This window comes from Populus alba, chromosome 6, assembly GCF_005239225.2.
Source record: "Populus alba chromosome 6, ASM523922v2, whole genome shotgun sequence".
Taxonomy (NCBI): domain Eukaryota; kingdom Viridiplantae; phylum Streptophyta; class Magnoliopsida; order Malpighiales; family Salicaceae; genus Populus; species Populus alba.
The window spans coordinates 17,614,122-17,633,576 of NC_133289.1; the positions used below are offsets into that span (position 1 = coordinate 17,614,122).

The 19,455-nt window shown below is 33.2% G+C and overlaps 2 protein-coding genes across 2 annotated transcripts; both read right to left on the minus strand.

Annotated features, from left to right (window-relative positions):
- Window positions 1–984: 984 nt before the first annotated feature.
- Window positions 985–5,332, minus strand: LOC118043763 (UBP1-associated protein 2A). Its single transcript, XM_035051832.2, has 6 exons — window positions 5,103–5,332; window positions 4,277–4,397; window positions 3,940–4,083; window positions 2,699–2,895; window positions 2,505–2,580; window positions 985–1,667 (listed from the first exon to the last, which is right to left on the minus strand). The coding sequence occupies exons 1-6, from the start codon at window positions 5,237–5,239 to the stop codon at window positions 1,320–1,322; spliced, it is 1,023 nt and encodes a 340-aa protein (XP_034907723.1). The 5' UTR covers window positions 5,240–5,332; the 3' UTR covers window positions 985–1,319.
- Window positions 5,333–11,270: 5,938 nt separating this feature from the next.
- Window positions 11,271–15,014, minus strand: LOC118043762 (uncharacterized). The gene is made up of 7 exons (XM_035051831.2): window positions 14,260–15,014; window positions 13,953–14,151; window positions 13,791–13,867; window positions 13,645–13,684; window positions 12,425–12,479; window positions 12,165–12,234; window positions 11,271–11,843 (listed from the first exon to the last, which is right to left on the minus strand). Exons 1-7 carry the CDS (start codon window positions 14,842–14,844, stop codon window positions 11,631–11,633), a joined length of 1,239 nt encoding a protein of 412 aa, XP_034907722.1. The 5' UTR covers window positions 14,845–15,014; the 3' UTR covers window positions 11,271–11,630.
- Window positions 15,015–19,455: the final 4,441 nt, after the last annotated feature.

Sequence of the window (19,455 nt, forward strand, 5' to 3'; positions counted from 1 at the left end):
TTTCTCTTCTTATATTTACAAATTTAAGTATTAGAGGGTTCTCGATTTTACATGTAGGAAATACCGAACCTAAAATAAAAAAACCTCAATCACTTTATAAACATTGTTTGTTTTTTTCATTTAAAAAATATTTTTTAAAAAATTTAAAATTTTTTTATTTTTTCTTTACTTCAAATTAATATTATTTTAAAAAATAATCACAACTACACTCTCAAACAAACTGATAGTCCAAGCTATAGCCATGAAAAACTTGATTTAGAAGTTTTCCACAACTTCATGAACCAAACACGTGTTGTATTATTTTTCTTGGTGGTATCTTGTCAAAGTTTAATTCATTTCTTGTTTTTCCTTTGTTTTTGTTTTTTAATCATTCAAACATTCCAAATTAGTTACAGCAATTGAAGCATAGTCCATAAAACATTCCAAATTAGTCATATTGATTGAATTTAGAATTATCCATACTTGGCTTTTAGTTGCTTCCTTGACTTTAGCTTCATTTTTATCTAATTAGTTCAATTTCTTAAGATATATTAGTTCAATTTCTTAAGATATATTTTTCTCTAGAAAAGTATGGCACTTGATACATCAATTAATTTTGACGGTGTTGGACGTTCAAAATAATTGAATTCATGAATTCCTAATGATATATTGAGGACCCAACTGATGAAAATAAATAGTTAAGAGATCTAATTGAAAATTAGCATATCCATTGAGGACCTATATGGGGTTTAAAAAAAACAAGTGGATTAGGTTAGGGGTTAAGCTAATCCATGCTTGTAGGTTCTTAACTTCCAGTGAGGAACAGAGACCTGCCTCCTGGAGATGCCTGTCCCCTCTAAAATTGTGGTTTGAATGTGTTTTTCAACAGGCCCAGAAATGAAAGCAAGCTAACAACAAGGCCACTGCAGGCTCCTTGTTCTTATGGATTTTATATAGGTTGTGCTAAGCACATATGAATCATCGACATCATGTCAAACTCAGTAATATCAATCCAGCAACGGAAAGAGAATATTGCACAGAAGAAAAGAAAGAAAAAAAAAGCATCCCTCGACTAAAAGTATACATCCTACTGGACATATTCGATTATTTTTGTCCAAAATTACAGAGCAAATGGCTAATGAAGCATACTAAGTTACAAATGGCGAGTGAAAACGAAAAAGAAAGAAAAATTCCAGCATCGACATTTCAGTTTGATTGCCATTCTAAGCTTCTCAACAGCTCTGTCTCGTAGAACTATCCACAGCTCCACTTGACGACATAAAACTACCGCATTGGGAAGGCATAAGCTTCAGTAGCACTAACATCCCATTGAGAAAAGGTTACTGTTTAGGGTAGTAATAAGGGTATCCACCCATTCCGACAGGTGGTGTTGATGAAAGTCCTAACAGTTCTTTCTTTGCTGAAACTGGTGCATATGAAACTTGAGATTGTGTTGGGTATGGAGCAGGTGCAACTGGAGGATTAGGGTAGGAAGAAGCTGGATATGATGCTACAGTTTGAGGATAGGGATAACCAACAGGAGTACCACTGCCAACTGGAGCTTTACCTGGCTGCGCATAACCAGCTGCTGCCATTGGTACAGGTACTGGAACCATGGGCACTTGTGACTGCATTTGTACCGTTTTGCCCTTGTGGGTATCAGCAAGCTTCACTGTGATAGTTCTCCCCTGCAGCCAAGCAATTAAAACTAAGTTATTTTGATAACACAGAATTTGATCAACCAATTCTCTTTGAAATTTGTCACTCATGTAGTATGTGCAAGGCCCTTTCCAAAATAGGAACAGGATTAAAGAGATCTGCATCTAGGACAAGCACTTAACAACCCATTTGACAAATCAAGTCCCTTAAGAGGGATCCCTTGTGTAGAAATTTGAAGCTTTTGATTCTGGTCTGATAAAAACCAGAATCAAGCAAAAGGAAAAGAAGTAGAGTCTCATTATATGTCGAGCTGACACCGCTAAAATTTATAGCTGGAGGAAAAATTGAATGACCTTGAAGTCCTTCAATCCTCCAAAGGGCCTCCCTAAATGTATATTTACTGGAGGAACACCAGTCGCTGCTCGAACTGCAACGGGAAATTTATCCTGTAACAGGTCCCGGTCTACAACGTCAATCAATTTAGCAGAGTCTTAGCCCAAACTAATTGGGCTGGCTCATAACTCAGAACTTCCTAAATCTACAACTTCATTGTAGCACTTCATCGTGACGATGAACTGCCTATTACAAACACAATCAGACTTTCAGAGAATCACCCTCCTTACTGCACATTAAAGCAAAAATCAAGTTTGTATCTTTTCTTTTTGATATAAAGCACATAGCATTTTGATATAAAGAAGAATAATGCATAAAAAAGACATTAGAATGCAGACTTTGCACAGACAATCCAGCCAAAAAAAAACATCACATGCTTACATTGTTTAAGAAATTTCCTCCAAAGAGTCATGTTTAGAACAATAAAAAAGGTCACTATAACGACCACCTCCAGGGAATCATCATCAACTTACCCCAAATAACTTGTGTGGATCATCTATGGCCTTCTTTGCAGCCTCCACTGTCTTGTATGTAACAAAACCAAACCCACTGCATATGAAAGGGAAAAGAAAAACAACTTTCAACCGTTAGTGGCAGAATTTAAATCTGAAAAAAGTTAATAATAGCAATATCTCTCAACAAATAGAAAAAGAAAATTGTGTTTTACCGTGATTCATTAGTATCTTTGTTATAGGCAACTGAGCCTTCTTCAATCTCACCATATCTTCCAAAAAAATGAAGCAGCATCTCACTTGAGATCTCTGGTGACAAACCCCCAATGTAAAGTTTCCTCTGGGTTAGATCAGGTGTGGTAGTTGCACCAGTTAATCCCTCACAAGCTAAATTGCAGACAGCCATTCGACCCTGGAAATAGAACACAATATAAAAATCTCAAGATTAAAAGAACATGGAAGAACAGCATATATGTCTAACTAGAAAAATATTACTACTAGAGAAGTTACTAGGAGTCTAGGACTGTCTTGCTTAGTTGAGAATAGGCCTTGGCAGCAAAAGTCAATATCCTAGCTATCTACCAAATATCACAAGTAATAATAGCCGCATGATAACAAAACTCCCTCTGCTTCATACTTAAAGTGCATCCTAGAAAACCAACATTATAAGGGACCTTAACCAGTCACAATAGATCTAAACAACAGTTTCTAAATTGCACCTCAAAAGAATTTTTTTGTTTTGTTTTTTTAAATACCATTTTACTATATCATATACTCACAGACAACAGGATACTTCACAAATCCATCAACTTCTTGTATTAGATTTTCTCAAAGTGGACTAATGTGATGGGACCTCCAAGAAAGGAGAAATGAACTCTACATATGGAACAGAGGGTGTATCATCTGCACACCAAAATGTTACCAAAATTCGAGGATTCGGAGGTGCTATATTCAAGAACCTCCTTCCATCTTGTTGCTCCAGTCTCACAAGTTCAATACATGATTTCATACTGAAAAAATCCCCCACCTTTCATGCAATCTTTTTCCTGGAGAACAGCGCAGGCACACACATATATACCATTCCACAAATCAATTAAATAAATAGTAATTTCCATTCCATGAGTCATTTCTGCTTACCACATAAATCTATTTCCTGGAGAACAATGCAGGCACACACACATATACCTGTGTGTATGACACATGAGTGTTAAGTTCATATATATATATATATATATATATATATATATTTAATATTGTCATTTGCATTCAGAAGAATGCCTCCATACTCCACTTCTGTTTACCCATTACAAACAATGCATGTGTTTGCATACACCCATGCAAGTGGTTCAGGAGCGTGCACAAACAGAAACACAAATCATGATGTAGAGCTGGTTTATCTATTTGATATAAAAGACATATCATGCATGTAACAACTTAAAAAACTACTTATTCTTACATCAATCAATTTGCTAGGTGCACCTAGTGCACTTTGTGCTGATTCCATATGCTTGTATGTAATGAAACCATAGCCACGTGACTTTCCTGTCGCTTTGTCATAGATCACAGACCCTTCTTCTATCTCACCATGCATTCGAAATTCCTGGAACAAAAACATGCGGCACTTAGACATCAGAAAGATTTAGAATTGCAAGTAATACATCAAAGACGAGAGAAGAGCATGTAAAAGATCAATTTTCCATGTTAAAAAACTCAAGGAAAAACTTGTATCATGTGGGACAATCATCACCATGGCACACAAAAAAGACACTCTCAGCAATCAGCAATGCACTCACAGCACACAAGGTTTCTGAAGTGGTATTCCAGGCCAAGCCACGAACAAAAAGCTTTCGATGGACTGGATCTGCACTGGCAAGACTTTTAATTTCTTCTGCAATTGAAGGATATTGAGACCCTCTTTATGCCTCAACATGCAAGCAAACACACATGCACAGTGTCAATCACACAGCATACAGATGAAACTCACAAACCGCCCAATAGCAGAGACAAGCGAAATATCCCCACAAAGGCACCTGCATAGTTGGTGCATGCAAACACACGCACGCACGCACGGCACAAAGAAGCAGAAAATCTGGGTTCCAGAGCTATATCTTCATAGAAAGGCGCAGCAACTAATGAATTTCTAAATGCGTCTACATGAATTTACAGCATTTGAAACATCAAGGATATATAAAACTAAAGACTTAGAATTATTTTTTGCAAAGAAACAAAAAAGGAGCTACTAAATGCACCTGCTAGAACAAATTAAAATTTTGTGTAGTGGAACAAAAATCCACTCGCTTTCTCTAACAAGAACAAGTTCAATGAAAGTGGGACCGCTATTTGGTTGCCTAAAACAGAAAAAAGCTCAAAATTCTATCTTTATAATAAAAAGATAAACCTTTTACCCTTTCTGAAGGCTTTCAAAAATCAAACACAGACTACAATTACTACCAATACTATAGAAATAAAACCCAACTAATTATTTTTCACAAACCATGCCCATATACATGTCTTTTAATCAGGAAACCAAAGAGAAACAAAATAGAATCTAAAAAATAAAAAGAACCCAGAAAAGAAAACGAAAAAATCATTAATATTAAGCTAGATAGAGAGACGTACAGTCTAGAAAGGAGATCGACAAGCTGGGGTTTATTAAGAGGGTCAAGCAATGAGCGAAGATAATCTTGTGCGGTTGATGTTTCGGCAGAACCATTGATGATTGCCTCGTCCATCTTTCTCTTCTTCAAGTCTTCCATTTTCAGTTTTGTTTTGTTTTATCTCTCTGTGAAGTCAAATCTGGTTTGAGAGATTTTTTAAAAAATTGTGTTTTATGTATGTTGTCTGCTGTGTTGTATAAAAGATGCTTTTATTTGCCACTGTAAGCAAAACAAAGTGTTTATTTTAGTTTTCTTTTCTCAATGTATTTTCAGAACAAGTAGAGCCCTTTGTTTTCAAAGTGTATTTTAAAAATATTAATTTTTTTTATTTTTTTATTTTAAATTAATTTATTTATGTTATCGTATTATTTTGATGTGCTAATATTAAAAATATTTTTTTTAAAAAATATCATTTTAATACATTTTTAAACAAAATTATTTTAAAAAACAATTACTATTACATAAATGTTTGGAAAATATTCTTGATATGTTTGGTCTTGAGTAATATTTTTTTAGGGCTTGAGTTTATTTAGTTAGTTTTATTTGTATTTGTATTTCTATTAACTCATTTGATTTAAATAAACGAGTTCAGTAAATACAACTGGATAAATATTTTATTTTTGTGATTTTATATCTTGATCTATATTCATCTTTTAATTTTTATAATTTCTCTTTTAGTTATTGTTGAAGACTTTTTTTTTCCTTATTATTTATATAGATGATTACCAATTTATTTAACTAAATACTTGCATAGACTTTTTAATTTACATTTTGATTTTTTTTTTTATGTAAAAAAACACTTTGATATAGCCTACATACCCACTATTTTTTTGAAACATTCACACCCCCTGGCGGAGTGTGAGTTACATAGCTAGCTCTTGAACATTGGATGGTTAGATAAATTTCTTTATGACCTTTTTTTATTATTCAATTCCAAAATGATGTTAAACTAGGAAGCAAACTCGCTTAGAATTGATCTAATTTTGTTAAAAACTAGTTTCATTATATACTTTGCAGCATATAAGTTCTTTTTCAACCTATTCTCTTCAGATAAAATGCTTCTCGACCATTCAATAATTTTGTCATACCCGGACTCACTCAACTCGTGATTTGACTTGATGGTGAACACCTATGCTACGATCAATAATTTACTGTAGTTCGTGCAGTCATCTCATAATGGTTTGTCATAATATTTCAACAAATAAAAAAACCCAGTTGCATCTACATTAAATTCTTCTTATATAATTGGACATTGATTGACATTACCTTGATTCATTCTCATTGCATCTATAATCATATTCATGTAAGGATTAATATAGTCATTTGCAACTTCATACACATTGTTAACACTAGAAGTTGACCCCATCATCCTTTCTCCAATGCTATTATTACAAACAAATACTTCTTCGTGTGCATACAAACACTAGTAATTCTCCATAAACTCTTTGTATAGAAGATGCATCATTATAATATCTGGATGCATATACTTTTTATTTTGATACTTCCTGCATGGACATCTAATACTGCCTCCAACAAAATTTCTAGGAATAGATATTGCGAAATTAATAAAACCCTAAACCCATTACAATAATCCATCATTCACAATTCTTGGAGTGAATCTCAATACATCCATGAACGATCATCCATGACTTCTATCGAACCTCTATAAAATTATGATAATAACATGTATTAATTAACTATGTTAGATAAATAAATTTGCAAAAATATTGGTTTACCTTGAGATTATCCAACAAACTAATCACAACTTCTCATAAATATTAAATATTCATTATCAATTATCAACGTCCATACAAATTTATACATATAAATTTATAAAAATTACAACTCTACAATAGCATTGATAAAAATTAAAACGAACCCGCTATACAAGCAATTAATTATTTCACTATAATATATGTAATTCGGTAATTCAACAAAGTTTTGACAATTTACAAGCAAATACAATTTTAAATAATCTAAAACAAACCATAACAAGTACAAAATTATACATTCATATACTACAAGTTTGTTTGAGAAATAATAATAAAACATGTACATATACTAAAAAAAAAAAATTAACAATTAAATGTGAAAATTAAAAAAGATAGAATTACTTACAAAAAATGATAAAATCCATAATAAATCAAAACACGGATGCTGTGACCACAAAACTTAAAAAAAACATGACTTGTGCTGAGAAGAGGAAGATTTTTTTTTTGGAAGGGGGGAGTTGGGATAGTGAAGAAAAAGGAGAAATAGGGGAGGAGAGGGTCCGTAAAGTGGTGATATATTAACTTTTGCCAATGGAATCACCGACGGATTCATTCTATCGGTGATTTCGTCGGTCATTTTGACAGTGAACTGGTCATGTCACTGTAAGAAGATCCCGGTTTGAATCCCTCGGTAATTTTATCGATAAAATTGCCAGCAAAAACTTCCACGTCAGCGAACCGACCTTTTTTTTTTTTTTTTTTTTTTTTAAATTCTGAATTTTATGTTGGTATATACAAACTGAAGTATTCCATCAGTATATACCGATTGAATGACAAACAGAAAAGATTTCGTCAATAATTATGACCGCAAATTATTGATAAAATTATTCCGTTGGTTTTAAGTGAATTCCTGGTAGCTAGTGGCATTCTTTAATCCTTAATTTATCTATTGTTTTCTTCCTATATATTTTTCTCGGTTGTTTTTCCATTTGAATAAGACTTGAATTCAAGTTCAAGTTCTCTCAGCTTCTAGAAAAAAATGCATCATTGATTTGGTTATTTATGGTGATTTATTATTTATATGATCGATGAAGATTTTAATATATATAGTTTTAATCGATCTATAACAAGTCATGGTTTATTCAACTGAGGCAACACCTGATGAAAAAAAAAAAAAAATCATGTCTAAGGCACGAGCGTGCCTAACCTGCTACGGGTAGACCAGGCACTAGGCTGGCCTTTGCTATTTTTTTATTTTCTTATTGTTTTACACTATAAAATTTATCAGTCACTCTTTAATTTTAATTTAATTCTTAAATATCATTATAAATTTTTATTTGAATTTTAATATTTTTTTTTTATAATTATTATATATCTAATATGAAAAATAATAATTCTAATTTATTGAAATGTTGAACTTGCTGAGAATTTATTGAAATGGTAAAATGTTTTTTCTTTATTTTTTAAGAAATTATTGCATTTGGCATCGAATTATTGAATAAACATCAAATCGCAACATAACAAGATCAAAGGATGGTCAAGACTCCAGTCCAAAACTCGATGCTCTCATGTCAGCAAGCATGGCCCTATCTATATATGATACATTCCTGATGGCTGTAGTGATATAAACCTAGCATTTTTATTTTCTCCCGAATCTCACCTCTCAGAACTGAAGCTCCACATGTAAAGCAGACCACATAAGGTTTACTTCCCAGTAATCAAGTGTTAATCCTTGCAGATGGTCAGTCTTTTTGGAATTTTATTGCTGATCATACGAGAAGACTTGACTAGAGCTAACTAGATGAGAAGCCAGCATTTCTCCATCAGAAATCTTGGCATCTTCAAGGTCGATTAATGGGCACTGTAGTCTGAAGACATCGATCCTTTCCATGACGGTCATTCTAATGCATCTATAGAAGAGGTTCATATTCGACGTGTTCGCCAAGCTTCAAATGGACAATGTGATTTGGGAATCAAAGTTGAAATACCTGAATTTGAAAGGAGATTACAACCAGAAGAGTTATTGATTGGATTAATGCTGTAGAAAGAATTTCTAACTTTAATGACATGTCTGGAAGTCAGAAGGTGAAACTTGTGGCAATCAAGTTGAAGAAACATGCCTCCATTTCGTGGGACAACTTGAAGAAACAAAGAGAGCAAGAAGGGAAGAGGCGGATTGTAACATGGGGAAAAAATGAAGGAGCTGAAGAAGTTTTTGTCAGAGATCCACTTGTGCAATGGATGCTTTCCATAAATTTCACAATTTCAGAAGAGGGGTTTACTGTTGAGGAATATACCACTGAGTTTAAGCATTTGAAGTTGTGATGTGATGTCATTGAACCAGAGGAGCAGACCATAACTCGCTATGTTGCTGGGCTTCGTGAAGAAATTTCTAATGTTGTCCAATTGCAACCATGTTGGACTTTCAATGATGTCTTCAAACTTGCATCCAAGATAGAAAAGCAGGAGAAGAGTAGGAGTAATCGCCAACCTATGAGAAAAGAAAGCTTTCCAAGAAGCAGTCCCATCACTGAAGCCATGTCAATTCCATAAAGGTCTTCTTCCAAAGCACCTCCTAGACGTGATGGCACTTCTCAATCTAACTGTCCTGCCAGTTCAAACACTAATTCAAAGCAGTGTTTCAAATGTCATGGATATGGTCACATAGCTGCAGATTGCCCAAATCGAAGAATTATCAGTGTTGTTGAAGAAGTATTGGAGAAGGAAGCTGGATTTTGACTGTTCCAACAATGAGGACAGCCTGAGCAATGAAGAGGAAATCACTTATAGAGATGAGAGAGATGCTTGTTATTCATAGGAGTTTTAAGTGGTGCACATTCTGCTGATGATTGGCTTCGTAATATACACTTCTCATGGAAAGGTATGTGATGTTATCATAGACAGCTGGAGTTGTGAAAATTTTGTCTCAAAGAACATGGTGAAAAAACCGAAACTCGAAACCAAAAATCATCCACACCCGTAAAATCTCAAATGGTTGCAAACAGGAATCGAAATGGAGGTAAATAAAAGGTGTTTAGTTGAATTCTCAGTTGGTAAGGATTATACAGATGTTGTTCATATAGTTGCTTGCCATTCACTACTTGGTCGACCATGGCAATATGATAGAAGGGCTATCCATGATGGCTATAAAAATACATGCTCTTTTGTCAAAGATGGAGTAAAAGTTGTATTAGATCCTGCAAAAATCGAAAGCCATCCCGAACCTTTTCAAGGGGCGGGAAATAATTTTCTTTCTAAGGCACAGTTTACTAAAGTTTTGGAAGGATCTAATATGACCTATGCTCTGTTGGTGATTGAAGAAAATGACAAAAAAAGAGGTTCCAGCCTCTTTGCAGCCTTAGCTTCAAGAGTTTCAAGATGTTATACCTTATGAAATTCCACCAGGCCTTCCTCCAATGCGAGAGATTCAGCACTGCATCGATTCTGTTCCTGGTGTTTCCATTCCTCATAAAGTTGCCTATAAGATGAGCCCTAAGGAGTATGAGGAACTACAGAGGCAAGTTGATGAGCTCCTGTCTAAAGGCTTGATAAGAGAGAGCTTGAGTCCGTGGGATTTAATCATTCATATTTTCTTGTTCTGAATTCAAAACACCATCGACTTAGGGCTCATCTATAGTTCAGTCAAAAGTTTCATTTAAAGTTGATGAACTTTGAAAGTTGCTGCCTTCTATAGTCCAGTCAAAAGTTTCATTTAAAGTCAATTACTTCATTTAGTTTATCATGTACTTACATTTACTTGGAGGCTATTCCAAGCACTATTATTTTTAAGTCGATGAACTTTGAAAGGTACGTGCAAGCTGGTCCCTAGTTCGAGTCTTAGAAAACTGATAAGAGAAAACTTGCGCGCAAGCTGGTCAAAGTAATGCAGGGACAGTACAAGGGCTCAAGCTCACTATTATATTCAAGCAGATGGTGTTTTGAATTCAGAACAAGAAAATATGAATGATTAAATGAACTTGCAGTTTCTGTCAGATTCTTTGTTTCCATTTCTGTATCTCTTTGGTTTCTTCAAAGAGTGGTGAGTGGCAGTGACCCTTGGTGGATTGCATAGGGTGTGAGAATTCTATCTTTTCTGGTTCTTACATCACAACCTTATCACAGATAGTCTCACCCTCTTAAGTGAAGGTTCAGAGAGATAGCAGCATACATGCAGGCCGATGAGCTGGATCTTATGGAAAATTGTTTAACTCCCATATCAGTAAACATCTTATCATTTGGTAAGTGAGTTACAAAAAAAAAATAAAATGGCCATTTGCTTCTTCCAAGTAACCAAATGTTTTGCTGATAACATAATGAAAATGGAAAAACTTGTATTCCTATTTTTGGTCGACTTCTGATTGAGTGCAGCATGCAGAGCTAAAAGGCTGGTGTTTCTAACCAAGCCAGTAGGGCAGACATGCATCAAAACTCTGGTATATTTTTATTATGATGAACTTGAAGTACATAGCAATGCAAGACTATCGTTCTAAAGCTGATGGAGAACTCAGGAAACTTGAACCCTACAAGAACCACATGACTTTCTGTTTTGCAAAGAATCCCAACCTCCAAGTTCTAAAGGGTATTATGCATGGGAACACACATCGTATTCGTATGTATTTACTCTTCCTATATAGGTACATTCAGACGCTTTTACTTTCTTTATGAAGAAGCATAGAGATCATCCGCAATTCTGTTGTAGCAGGGGACTAGAAATCACGTTTCCAGAACCCATGAGTACCTACTAGTACATGAAAACCAGTCCTCTGTGCTTTGAAGATCTAACTTATCTTGGATGGGAAATAGGTATTAGTATCAGAGCCTTCTAAAATGGAAACATCAATATCTTCAAGGCTAAATGTGGGCTCATCCGGAGAAGTAATGTCCAAATTCTGCTTATTCAGGAGACTATTAGTTGTTTTCTGCTGCTGATCAAACATCATCTTAAGTTGCTTGCCTTGCTCTTCAATACGTAGTTGCAGATTTCTTTGAATCTGTCACAAAAAAAATTGTAACTAAGTAAAGATAGTGATAATTGGAACGTAAAATTTGAAAGTCCGATCATCCTGGTCTTGAACATCCAAATTACATGGGGCCGGAGCTGGTGCTTCTCAGGGGCTCTGGTATATAGTTTTATATATTCTTTTTTATTCTTGTTTTGTTTGTTTTTCCCTGTTCCTAGAGCTTTTTGTTCTCTCGCCTTGCGGCTTTGCCCTTGGAGGCTTGTTTTTTTTTTCTAGCATATTAAAAGAAAAGACCTATATTGACATAAATGAAATAGCAGTGGGCATCGGTGAAAGATCTTGAGGATGTACCTCCAGCTGCTCATGCAGACGCCTCTGGACATCTAATTGTAGTTGCAGTGCCTCTCTGATTTGAAAGCCACTGCAGGACGAGGTTCAAATTCGTTATTACAAGATCAAGGGATTGTCTGAGAGGATTAACACAGATGATAATACAGAAGAAACAGAAGAGAAAACAAGAAAATCAATCTCAAATTTCAGAAATTTAGCTGGCTCTTGTTGGGATACCAATAGAATAATGACCAGGAAGAAGGATTCATTATGAGAATTACGTTTTGATATCGAGCTGTGATACATCATTTATGCTATTTCTTTTCTCAGCCTTTCCTGCCATAGAATTGGTATTTGAATCAGAATTTTTAGAGCGAAAGATAGCATAATGTTTACAAGCAAGCTGGGCACTTAACAAATACAGGCCGAAACTACCAAAAACCAATTTAGCAAATTATCACGTCTCGATAATATTAAAAAACCTTCTCAATTTAAAAGCGATAAAAACTCAATAATAATTTTATATTATTTTTTTATATTTTCTCAATAAAAGTTTTTTAAACTGAAACCTTAACAAATTTATATTATTTTATACTTAATATTTTTTTATTAATTATAATAAAAATAATAAGATTTGAACTTATGATTATTTTATTGACAAACTCTAATATTATATTAAAGAATCATCTAAACCTAAAAATTTAAAAGGTGATGTAATTTGAATTTCTAATCACTTGATCTATAAACTCTGATACCATGTTAAAAATTCATCTCAACTTAAAAGTTTAATTGATTTTTGGTTAATATGATTCTTTGACATAATATCAGAGAATAACTAAATAGTTATGAATTTAAATTTTATCATCTCTATTTTATTTAATAAAAATTAAATATAAAATAATATAAAACTATGCAAAAATCTAATAAAAAAAACTTTTATTTAAAATAATATATAAATTATATAAATCATATATTATAACCTCACCTTATATAACTTAATTTTGAGTGAGATGGATATTATATCATCATGATTACTGTGTATATAGAGAAAAATGAGCTACTGACATGATAGACGTAATAGCTCTTTCGAGAAAGCAGAGCACTTTGGTCAAACTGCTCTTAATTTGGTCATCAAGACCCGTTGAGACAAAGAAAGAAAAGGATCGCTCATCGTTTCACTTGATTTAAAAGTATTTTAGCAAATGAATATTGATATATATACTCCTTGCTACAAGAAAGTGACAGGGATCGAAGCCCGACAGAACTCTCTCCTCTCTTTACGTGTTTTGAAAGGTGGTGTTACTTGTTCATAATATATGACATAGATGTTCTGGATTAAAACATCAAAGGTTCCATGAAGAGCTCTTTGCATGTATTCATATTCAGGCTCAAGACATAATCACTTGATGATATTCTTTTTTGTTCTGATAGAAATTATGAGATCAATTTCAAGCAGATAAGGAACGAGGGAATTAAATCATGTATTGTTACAAGGGTTTACCTTCTGAAGGGTCTGGCATGTATTTTGCAATTCTATATTTCTGCAAGACCAAGGAGAAAAGAAAGAACAAAGATCTTAGGAAGAAAATCCCATATAAATTACAAGAAGAAAAACAAAATCCAAACTTTTTGGTTGAGCAACAATACCTGCAAATGACTTTTCACATGGAAGATAGTCAAACCATCTGAATCCATCAACTTTAGTATTGCTTTAGGTGTTGCCTCTGTAAATCAATAAGTACAAACTGTACAGAGATGAACAATTTCTCCTCCTCAAATGGATAAGAAGCTAATACTGAAGTTACTTACTCTCAGCGCCTCCAAGGCGATTTACGCACTCAACAAACTTCTCATGAAGATCTTGGGTCCATCTTATCCGTGTTTTACTTGACAGATCTTTGCCAGAAGATGTAGGACAACCTCCCAAAGAAAATCTAGGAGACTGCTTTCCTTCCAGAGAATTAAAGCTCAGCCCTGCAAATGGAGAGCTGTATGGATTACAACCAACCTGTACAGAAACAACATACCATGATCAAATTGAATTTTCTAGATAACATGTATATCTGTTAAGTAGAGGCTTAAACTGGCGAAACTAAATAGAATGGAGAATACGTACTTGACGATCCTGATTTCCTTGGAAAGGAACTGAAAAGTGATTCCCTAGAGAGACAGTACCATGGTGGTTATCTAAGAACTTACTGTGTTGTTGTGAAGGAAGCTTGTTCCCTGAAGAACTGCTTAGACCTTTATCTGACTTGTCAAAAGAATTATAGTAAGAGTAATGGGGTTTTACAACCGGTTCCAAAGTGCTGTTCAATCCAAAGTTGTGATCAGCTTGCTCTCCCAAGTTAATAGAATAGTTTGGACCGGAAGATTGATGTGAATCATAGGACTTGGAATATTGAGAGCAGAAAGAACTACCAACTTGACAATCATACTGCGGAAACCGCATGCATCTTTCTGTCGCGTAAAATGATGAAGCCGGAGATTCAAACCGGCTCATTATGCTACTAGATGATCTTTCCGGGCTAATATTTTGCTGTTGGCATCCTGCCTCCATGACCGGGGGCTGCAAACGAGGTGCCATGTTCCGAATCTGTTGGTTGCCGAAGTACTGTGAGGATAGGCTCACAAAGTCACCAGTCATTACTCCATGGTCCTGTTGAACTCGTTCTTCGCAGTCGATATTTCGAGTGTTCATTCACAGATGAACGGAACTGCAATCCTAATATTGTGCTACCAAGAAAGAGCAGAGATAGTTTATGTTGAGGTTTCTTTGCAAGCATCACAAAGTGTATCAAATTTCGTACTGTTTTGAATTATATAAAGACTAGAAGCCACGCAAATTACACGGTGATTCTGGGAAAGGAAAGATGCAGTTAAGTGTATGATCCACTGTAAATTTGAATGCAAATGCATGGCAAAAGAAAAATATTCTCTTCTGATATTCTAAAAACCTTCTGGCATAAGATTTGAATATATAAATATATCTTCCAAGTACTATGCATCCCTTTTTAGTTATTCCTATAATGGATAGGGACGAACAACGAATTTTGACATAAGCAAAGCACAAGATAAATAGAAAAAAGAAAAAAAAGAGAGGCAATATATACTCTTAACATTAAACAACAAGTTGATACAAATTTGTCTTCATAGGAAATAAAAAATGGTCAGGAATTAAAAGAATATCGCGTCTCAATCAAGAAAACAAAATTTCAGGATTATTATTTTTTATATAAAAATAATGACAATAAAAGAAGTTTCAATTAATTATATATTATTATTGTTATTTTTTTAATTTTTTTGGAGGGTTTTGTCTCATTAGTATTTCCCAAAGTGTTGGTATTATATCATCAGAAATATTTAGGCTGAAGAATATTGAAGTTATGGGCATCTGTGACTGCGAGCCTAATAATTTAATGTGATACTGGGCATAAATTCACAGAAACAGATCTTGAAATTATTCCTATTATAGATACGTCTGAGAACACTTTAGCCACCCAACAAGATTTAGGTATGTGAGAAAATTAAACACCAAAGAAACAAGAAAAGAAAGAACGATGCCTTGTTTTCTCTAAAGAAACTTAATTAATATAAAAATCTTAAACTCTCCTCCGTTAGTGGGAATCTGTAATTGCCAGAAAAGTTGCCGTATTATAGCTATACAGCATAGTGTTAGTTAAGATTCCATAACGTGCTCAAGAACCAAGTATAAAGTGACCTACACCAATTGCATCCATAAAGTGACCTACACCAATTGCATCAATTCACAATAAATTGTATCTGTAATCTACATGGCTTTTTCACTCATCTATCTGGATTAATGTTTTCACACTGTTCAAATTAACTCAATTTTTTCATATATAAAATCTAATTAGAAAGAGATTTAGTCTTGATGCCTTTAAGTTGAACCAGGGATATCCATACATGGTGTCTCTAAAAAGAAATAATCAAATTTAAGACCTGTTTATTTTTGCGTTTTAAAAATATTTTAAAAAAAATTTAGAATTTTTTTATTAACTTTAAATTAATATGTTTTTAGTATTTTCAAATCATTTTGATGTGTTAATGTTAAAAATAATTTTTAAAAAATAAACAAACATCATTGTTATGCATTTTAGCATGAAAAGTTATTTGAAAAGTAACCGCAACCATATTACCAAACACGCTTTTAATATAATATACGGATTGGTGCAAAAAAGATCTCATATAACTTTTAAAAATCTCCATTTTTAATTTTTTTTGAATTAAAACAAATATATTCAAAAAATCACATTACCAATGGAAAGGTGAAGGCAAGAACACAATCTGCTAACCCCCCCGACATACACATTTTAGAATTCTTCGAGAGTATAGTAGCACTGTTTTTTTTTTTTCCAGAAATGCATGAAAATAGTCTTACAATAGTTATGAGCAGACAAACAATGAAAGAAGCAAACAATTAGACAGACATTCAGAACAAGAACAGATTACCTGGCATTTTCAAATATATCAGAGCAGAAAAGCACCATAATGAGGCAGCAACTGCTTGGGAATCGCAGACTTATCATTTCCTCGATGAGTTCTTGGATCATTGGAATCATTACGATGATAAGTTTTATCAGCAAGTAATTAAATCTCTTAAAACGTACGGCACTTGTTCATCATACACAAGGAGGCCACACAGGAAAATGGTGCAAGTTGAGAGCTGAGAACCTTGTTCCATATCGCCATCAGATAGTTGGGCAAAGGTATCAAAAGTAGAAACACTTTTTCCTGGATCTTTGTACACACGAAGTTGGTACCATATGCTGGGACAATTCTCTCCCTCCATCCAATCCACCACTTTTTTGTATCTAACGTGTACGAAATATTATCATGGTTTGATACTCATATATATTTAACTTCCAGGGAATATTATGCATTGTGATGTGACTGCAAAGTTGAAAAACCTATTATAATATGTAATATTTAGATATCTGACATTCGGTGTTTAGGTTTATTGGAAGACACAGTACAACAATTAAAAGGATAATAATTGTTTTTTAAAATATATTTTACTTTAAAATATATTAAAATAATAATATTTTTTATTTTTAAAAAATTATTTTTAACATCAAAAAGATTTAAAAAAATAAAAATAATAATTTAAAGTAAAAACATTTATTTTTTTTAAGATATACTTTAAAAATATAAAAACAAATGGGATTTAAATTGATAAAAAAATGTATCCAATCATGCAGTGTTGGTAGGAATGGCAAGTTTTCCTCTTGGATAGAAGAAATTTGGATTTAATCATAAAATTATAATTTTTGAAGGAGTTGATATCTAGTATTATGGCCATTATAAAATTTAATGGTTTGTGAGAGTTTGGGTAAGGAGACTAGTTGTGAAAGAAGAAAACACATCACTCCTAGTGTACCATATCTATTATAAACTACATTGCTGATTGATTGTTTTTCTATGGTAGGTTTCTATTCGTTGATCTTATCTAAGATTCATTACAAATCTTTTTTTATGAGAAAATCTCTACTTTATCGGGTGAAATTCTAATCGTTCTATAGTTCAAATTTTACCTTGGTAAGGTAGAACAACATATGGGGAGTAAAAGTTACCTTTTTAACCTAGACAAGGTGGTGGTACGTGGTGAGGGGCTCGAGGAATTGTGAGAAAAGGAATCACAGATCAATTTCTAATTTTAAGAAGTCGTTCAAAGACATGATGAGAGGAGGTAATTTTTTGATCAGGATAAGTATGATGGAAATTTTGGTGATCTTATTTATGATGATATAGATCTAGGAGCCAAATAAAAGAGAAACAATTTGTTAATTATTGTTTTTTATATAATTTTTTAGTATGAAAGGATTGAAGTTAATATCTAAAATTATTATACACCTTGAGTGAAGAAAAAAAAGAGAATTGAAGTCTTTATTGACATTTGTGATAAAGGTAAATATAATTTAAACATGAGGATGTTTTCTTTTCAATCTAAAAAAATTGATGCAAGAGATTTTTTAAGGGAAATTATTTGTTTTCTTAGCTATTTTTATTGTAGAAAAAATATATTTTCTTTATGGTTTTTTTTTTATTAACGTGGGTGTTCGGGTCAGCTTGGGTGCACCTCGACTAATCCCACGGGCCCTGAAGTTAACGACAATGTAAGCCTCCAGTAGTCATCATATGAGCAACCTAGAGTTTGAACTTGAAACCACAAAGAAAACAAACCTCTTGGTCCCAAGCTTTTACCACTAGCCACCACCTAGATGGTTCTTTATGGTTTTATATTGGCATGTGGAATATCAGTCTAAAAATTCCATGGAATGATTTTATCCATGCATCCAATCCAATTGGAGTGAATGCTCATCTTCCACGTGCCAATATCTATAGTGGTTAGTGCCAATATCTATAGTGGTTAGTGGAGCCTTACTTGATACTTGTGTTCTCCTGAGTACATAAAAAAAACAATTATTTATTGACCCTGATTTACACCCACACACACGATTAACTCCATTAACTCCTCTCACGAAGATAAATCTATTGACACTGAATTATATTTTTTATGGCTAAAAACTGGTCCTTGTTCTTAAAAAAAAATGGTCTTTGTTTTTTTAATTTTTTAAAATACAATCTAGAACTCTATTTTAAAAAATTGATGTTTAATTTATCTTGAGAATATTCCTCGATAATTGGCATATGTAAGAGCATGTAAAGTGAAAGAAATATCAACAAATAAAACCATGATAATATAATTTAGAATGATTAATTTGTAGAACAATAAAGCTTGATCACTGAAATGAAAAAAATTCACATGTGGGATAAAAAGCTATGTTCGTTTTTCCCAATTGAGTTTATCTTGAACCGACATTCCTCGAAGATTGATTTTTTTGTGCCTGCCTTTGCCTAAAAAAGTCAGCCCACATATATATGCCTCATTTTTTTGTGCGAAATATATTTTTCAAAAACAAAGCTATTTCTTTTTTCTTTAATGGGTGGTGTTATTTTAAAAAAAAGAGAGATAAATTTATCGTTAACCTCCGCACGGAACAATTGATAGGAAATAGTGCTTTTTTTAATATTAAATTTATTAAAGTTTGAATTTAATAATTTACTTTAATTTGTTTTTATAAGATTATCATGGTTTTATAATCTGGATCACGAATTTAATGTATTTAATAAAACAATGGTGCAGATGAATCTAAAAAACTGATTCTAACTCTCCCTTCCATGTAATACCATCTTAGCTTGTTTGAGAGTGTGGTTACAGTTACTTTTTAAAGTGCTTTTTATGCTAAAATGCATCAAAATAATATTTTTTTTATTTTTTAAAAAATAT